This window comes from Pterocles gutturalis, unplaced genomic scaffold (assembly GCF_000699245.1).
Source record: "Pterocles gutturalis isolate BGI_N339 unplaced genomic scaffold, ASM69924v1 scaffold45016, whole genome shotgun sequence".
Lineage (NCBI taxonomy): Eukaryota > Metazoa > Chordata > Aves > Pterocliformes > Pteroclidae > Pterocles > Pterocles gutturalis.
The window spans coordinates 1-6,667 of NW_010107076.1; the positions used below are offsets into that span (position 1 = coordinate 1).

A 6,667-nucleotide genomic window follows, 5' to 3' on the forward strand; every position below is an offset into this window, starting at 1 on the left:
ACAAAGGAGCCGCCCTCCGGGTCTTCAGGGAGAGGTGGGAGAATGAAAGGGGGAGAAAAGGGGGGGGAAGAGGGGAAAAGGAAGAAAAAGGGGAAAGGGGGAAGAGGGAAAGAAAAAGAATGAAAAAAAGAACGAAAGAGAGAAAGAGAGAAAGGGGGAGAAAGGGAGAGAGAGAGAGAGAAAGAGAGAAAGAAAGAAAGAGAGAGAGAAAGAAAGAAGCATCAATAGGCAAACATGCTGTAGATTTGCTCATTCTGATGATTTTCTGTGCAATTGCACCCTAGGTTTTCATTCCCTGTACACCTCTGGAAGGAGCTCACTATGACAGGGCAGAGTCGGAAGGCTTTATCTGAACCGAATTTTGAAGACAATGAGATCAGCATCAATGTTGGAGGCTTTAAGAAAAAGATGAGATCCAACACATTATTAAGGTTCCCTGAGACCAGGCTGGGCAAACTGCTGAGCTGCCACTCAAAGGAGTCGATACTGGAGCTCTGTGATGACTATGATGACACCAAGAATGAATTTTATTTTGACAGGAATCCCGAGCTCTTTCCTTACGTGCTACATTTTTATAACACCGGCAAGCTCCATGTGATGGGTGAACTCTGCGTGTTTTCTTTCAGCCAGGAGATTGAATACTGGGGAATCAATGAATTCTTTATAGACTCCTGCTGCAGTTACAGCTACCATGGGAGGAAAATGGAGCCAGACCAAGAAAAATGGGAGGAACAAAGTGACCAAGAGAGTACCACATCTTCTTTTGATGAGATTTTGGCATTCTACAACGACGCCTCTAAATTTGACAAACAACCCTTTGGAAACATCAGGAGGCAGCTCTGGCTTGCTTTGGATAATCCTGGGTACTCAGTCTTGAGCCGAATCTTCAGTGTCCTTTCAATAGTGGTGGTGCTGGGCTCCATCGTGACCATGTGCCTGAACAGCCTCCCAGACTTTCAGATTGTTGACAGCAACGGGAACCCTGAGGAAGACCCTCGCTTTGAAATCGTGGAACATTTTGGTATTGCATGGTTCACTTTTGAACTGGTGGCGAGATTTGCAGTAGCTCCTGACTTTTTAAAATTTTTCAAGCATGCCTTGAATTTGATTGACCTAATGTCTATCCTTCCATTTTATATTACCTTAATTGTCAACTTGGTGGTGGAAAGTAGTCCAACTTTAGCAAATTTAGGCAGGGTTGCACAAGTCCTGAGACTCATGAGGATCTTTCGCATCTTAAAGCTTGCTAGACACTCCACAGGTCTCAGGTCTCTTGGAGCCACCCTGAAGTATAGCTACAGAGAGGTGGGGCTTCTTTTACTTTACCTCTCTGTTGGCATCTCCATTTTCTCAGTAGTGGCTTACACCATTGAGAAAGAAGAGAATGAGGGATTAGCCACCATCCCTGCTTGTTGGTGGTGGGCTACCGTTAGCATGACCACAGTTGGCTACGGGGATGTTGTGCCAGGGAGCACTGCTGGCAAGTTGACAGCATCTGCATGCATCCTAGCCGGTATCCTAGTGGTAGTGCTTCCCATTACTCTGATCTTCAATAAATTCTCCCACTTTTATAAGCGTCAGAAGCAGTTAGAGAGTGCCATGAGGAGCTGTGACTTTGGTGATGGCATGAAAGAAGTTCCATCAGTCAACTTAAGGGACTACTACGCTTATAAAGTTAAATCCCTTATGGCCAGTCTTACCAATATGAGCAGGAGTACCCCCAGTGAGCTGAGCCTGAATGATTCACTGCATTAGTGTACAAGTTTGACAGCAGTTTGCATGAGAGCTACCAAGAGCTATGGTTATAAATGTTTTCCTATTTGTTTTCTTTTTTTCCTAGAGGATAGTGTTGCTGACACTGCACTAACTTTGCACTTGAGAAACTAAAGACATTTCTATACAAGTTGACAGTTTGCACATTTTCATCCTGTTGCGTAGGTACTAAATGCTGACTTTCCATGCAAATGTTACCACTTCCTTGACGTTAGTGCTGGCGGTATAGTGATGATCTGTTACTTTGTGCATCTCCTCATCTGAGCAGAGGAATGAACACACCCAAGTGGAATAAAAATTCTCGGCTGTGACACGAGTACTGAAAAACTCACCTATCAATCAATCAATCAATCAATCAATCACCTATACTGGTATCTGTACTAGTGTGGGACTTCCCATGTATTTTACAAGAGTTTAAAGCAATCACCTGTGAATCATTGACACGGGAACACCCTTCCCCATCTTTCTGACTGGCAATTCTGATTGTCACATGTCTGAAAACACCTCTGAGCTTCACATTTCAATGGAAGTTTGCTTACTCGTGAGCATGTGTGTTAAAAACTGGGTGTTATTCTTCTGAGATGTTATATGTGGTGATACTTTTCAGAAGCTCCTAAGCATAGAGGTATGTCTGTTTGCAATATCAGGTCAATCTCTGAAGAAGGCCCTCTGAAGAAGCCCATCCCTCGTTTTCAGATAGCTCCGTATTCAAAGACTACATTTCCACAAGTGACTCTAGGCACGGAGGCCCATGAAGACATGTCAGGTTTCCATTTCCACAAGTGATTTTCACGCAGCTCGGTTCCAGTGGAGCTGAAGATATGTTGTATTCAGCCCATCAAAGTGATTCTGCGATTAGACACACAAAAACGTGGGTTTTCAACAATTAGAAGGTCCAATGAAAAACTTCAATTTGTTTAATGAAGCGAAATATTCCCACATGAACAGTACAGGCAGCATTTTAGGAACTGACATTCATATACTGCAAAAAGACTAATTATAAACATACCATATGTGATGCTAAGATATAAAATCTAATTTTATCAGGAAAGCTTGAAAGCAGGTGTTGATGGCAGACAATTCCATTAAGCTTTCTGCCAAGGAGACTCTAAGGAAAAAAATATCCTGTAAGTCACATTTTCCCTCAGAAAGGAACTCACAACTTACAGCTAAGGAAGAGTATAAGGGCCTAAGAAAGGAACAGATACAGAAAAAGAGCTTAATACTGCACTCAGTGTGGGCAGATCCTCCTACCTGCTTCTGTGACGCAGTCGATTTAAATCCTTTCAAGGGCTGGCCTGTATGTTTGGTTTGTTTTTTTTTCTTAAAGACATGAGAGAGCAGATCATCTGGGCTTTCAAGAATAACCATGAATCTGCATGAGCTTATTTTTTGAGTGCTCAGTCTCGTCTCTTACATTATTGTACAGAGATCAAACACTTGTAGCCAACAGGCAGAAGCCACTGCTTCCCTCTCTTTATACTCCTAGGGGTGTGTGCTACAAAACAAACTACTGGCACTCAGTGGGCAGAACAGCATTTCTCTTCAGATCCCGCTGCTTTTCCATCCCATTTATTACATATAAAGTTCCCCCTTTTTTTTTTTTTTGTGGTTTTACTTGTGAAGACTAGAGAGGTTCAGAAAATAAATTCAAACTAGCTAGAAGAGCAATGAAAATCCTAAAGCTAAAATTGTCTTGTTCGGAAGCCTGTGTCTGTCCACCACAACAAGGAGTGGCCCAGCTGGCAGAACAAAGATGCTGCTAATAGGTAATTCCTTTTTTAGGCTATTAGAGGTTGCGTCTGTTCTGGATCTTTTCATGTTGTTGCTGTACCAGCTCCACCTAAATCCAAGAAGCACCCAGGCTCGTATCCCTGTATGCCCAGTGATCTATCACAGCAGAGTATGAAATAACTTAACCCCCCGCCACCATTTCCTTTGACACCCTTCCCTCACATCGGTTAGTAGTTGATTTAGGTCATTAAGTGAGAGGGAAACAGCTCCTTTCTAACCTTACCAAATAAAATCCTTGGAGATGTCAACAAACCTGCACAAGTTATGAAGTCAATAGGCAAGACATTGCTTGGCTGTCCCTGAAAATCAAAGAGCCATATACATGGCCCTGAAGGTAGACCTACATAACCTGAACGAGGTGTCCGAACTTGAAGTATTTTGCTAAGGTTTTCACTTCTGGAGGGATGGTTCAAGTTCTCTGCTAGGTCACAGGCGCACATTCAGTAGTCTTGTCCCCGGTTCACAGTGCATGGGTGTGACTGTCATACACCTACAGACTCCCACCCAAAACACGGCACGGCGCTAGGTTGCCTGTTGGATTGAAATACCACGAAAAAAAAAAAAAAAAGGGAAGGAAGAGATGGGCCTGCACAGCACATGTGTTCCCGGTGGAGTCCATGCTGCAAGGGTGGCAAACTCTCCCTCTGATGTCCAGGACTCTGCAAGTTCTCACTGGGTCTGTCAGCCAGGGGCCTTCCGAGAATCCAGCTCCGAGCGGTGGCTTTATCTCAGTTTCACAAGCAGTAGATTCACGGAGTTGAAAACAGGGCAGTGATTTGAAGAGACCTGTAAACTTGCCAAAGAGTCACAAATTCCCTCAGCTGTTGCTAGTTTAGCATCGCAAAGGTTGGATCCAAACTTTGCAACACATCATTTCAATAACATATAGCTTATCTTATGTTCTAGATTTATTATTATTCGTAGGGCTGATGCTCTGTCATTTCTGCAAATATTGAATGGAACGTGTCCAAATTGCATTTTACTAAAGAAAATGAAATACCCCAAGGAATTATGACTTTTATTGTACTGGTTGAAAGGAATTTTCATTATTGCTTTTTTTTATATAAGTGCTTTGGATCAAAGACACTAAATAAATAAAGTACTGAAATTTAATATGTTCTTATTATCATGACAATGACTTTACACAGTTCACAGGAATTCCCTTCATAAACTTAACTAACTCCATGTTAAAAGTAGTCAGACTTTTGCTCCCCCCTCCTCTGGAAGAGCATTCGAAAGCTGCGCTGCTCTCCAAGGCTTGTGCAACTTTTAGTGTAATTTTATTAATGGCTGCTTTGTATAAATTATTTTTTCTCATGCTACCACTGCTCTTTAGCTTAAATATTTAATGTTCCTCTTAGTGTTTGCATGCATGGTGTGTTTATGGACAGCAACCATATGCCCTTACACGCTTATACCCGCCAATCTTCCTTTTAGTTTTCTTTTTGCAAGTCAGGTTCTCCTGACCATCCTAAGGGATGCACTTTTTTTTTCTGCATTACATCTGCTTAGAAGCAATCTGTTTGAGCCAGCATCGTACAGTATTGTCTCACTTTGTACAGCAGTTTTAATGTTTGCTTATGACTAACAGAATTTTTCACTGAGGAGGAGAACATTTGTTCTGATTTAAGTCATGTTGTTGTCTTAACTCCCCCAAAATACCTAGGTGAGGAAGAATGAGGCACACCCTTCCTGCCTTCTTATGAAGTAACCTCTATTCTAGGGCTCAGGCCAGTAAGTGCTGAGAATCCTCATGTCTCATTGAATAAAAGCTACAGAAAAATGTTTACACTTTGGAGGAAAAACTCAGTATCTCTCCAAAGCCTCAATGAGAAGAGGTGGTGTACTTTCTGAGTAGTCAGTGCTTTTGCCAGACTTCTTCAATCCGTGTTTGTAAGAGCAGGGCATCTTCACTTCTGTAAAACAGCGGGGCAGAAATGAAGAAGGGGACTAACTGGCTGCTTTCTCCAGTGTTTGAAACTTGAAAATTGTTGTGGTCAGGAATCTGCTTACTGTGGCTGTGCAGTTTCACGAAGAACATCGCACTTGGCATGTGCTCCTCCTGCCTTGTGACGGTCACCGGTGAAAGCGCTGCTCCTGCTCTCTTTCAACTGAGAACTTTCAATTGCTTAAATGAGGGTTATGGTAATATTTAAAATGAGGCAACTTTATTGCCAGGAATAAATGGTTAGAGAATCCTGATTTCTAGTATAAATCTGGACTATTATGAGAGTCGGAGATGTCCTTGAGAAGCAATATGTTACATTATTTTCCTGAGATGTAAGATCTATATATAGATTGTGATTAAGCTTTTTATGTATGTTCAGATTTTGTATTATTGCCTGGTTTATTATTCACTTACTTTCATCAGTTGCTATTTTTCTCTCACCCTGCAGACTACTTTATCAATTTGGAAAGCAGACTGGTTTTTCCTCACTTTATATATAGCATGAGCTACTTCACATCGCAAACTTAAAAACAAAAAAACTTTGCATTTAATTTTCCAACTTTAATACCTCCAGTATTTGTACCTTTTTGTACAGAATGTTATGTGACTGCAGGGAACTACTGTATCTGGTGCTCTTTGTACTGCATTTCTGGTCCCAGTAGTGTATAGCACACTCAAGAACTCAGCTTTGTGCCACAAAATGGAAATTAAATGCATAAAAAAGAATATTTCACCAGAGAGTAAGAATCTATTTAAGTTTCAGGATATTCTGAGTATATGTTATAATCAAAGAGAAGGCTGGATCTCATTGGGAAGGTAGGTTTCTTTTAAACACATACATCAGGCTAGATTTCTATTTTTAGAAATGCTCTTAATTGCCGGTTGTGGTGGGGAACGCACGTTCTTCAGTTGAGCAAACAGTGCAGGCTTCTGGTTCCCTACCTCACAGATTAGGAACTAAGGAACATACCAACAGCACTTGCAGGTGCTAAATCAACTTGACATGACCTTTCATCTCTTCCAAAACAACCCCCATCCTCAGAGGCCCCAGCTGTGCACATACAAGCAGCAGAACACCCCCAGAGTAACTGCTCTTGCCGTGCTAGTTATCCATTTCCTCTCACAATACTCTGTAAGAGGCCATACTTTTTA

The 6,667-nt window shown here is 41.8% G+C and overlaps 1 protein-coding gene across 1 annotated transcript; it reads left to right on the forward strand.

Annotated features, from left to right (window-relative positions):
- The first annotated feature begins 291 nt into the window (after positions 1–291).
- On the forward strand, positions 292–2,100 carry KCNS2 (potassium voltage-gated channel, delayed-rectifier, subfamily S, member 2). Its single transcript, XM_010087977.1, has one exon. The coding sequence runs from the start codon at positions 322–324 to the stop codon at positions 1,753–1,755; it is 1,434 nt and encodes a 477-aa protein (XP_010086279.1). The 5' UTR covers positions 292–321; the 3' UTR covers positions 1,756–2,100.
- The last annotated feature ends 4,567 nt before the right edge of the window (positions 2,101–6,667 follow it).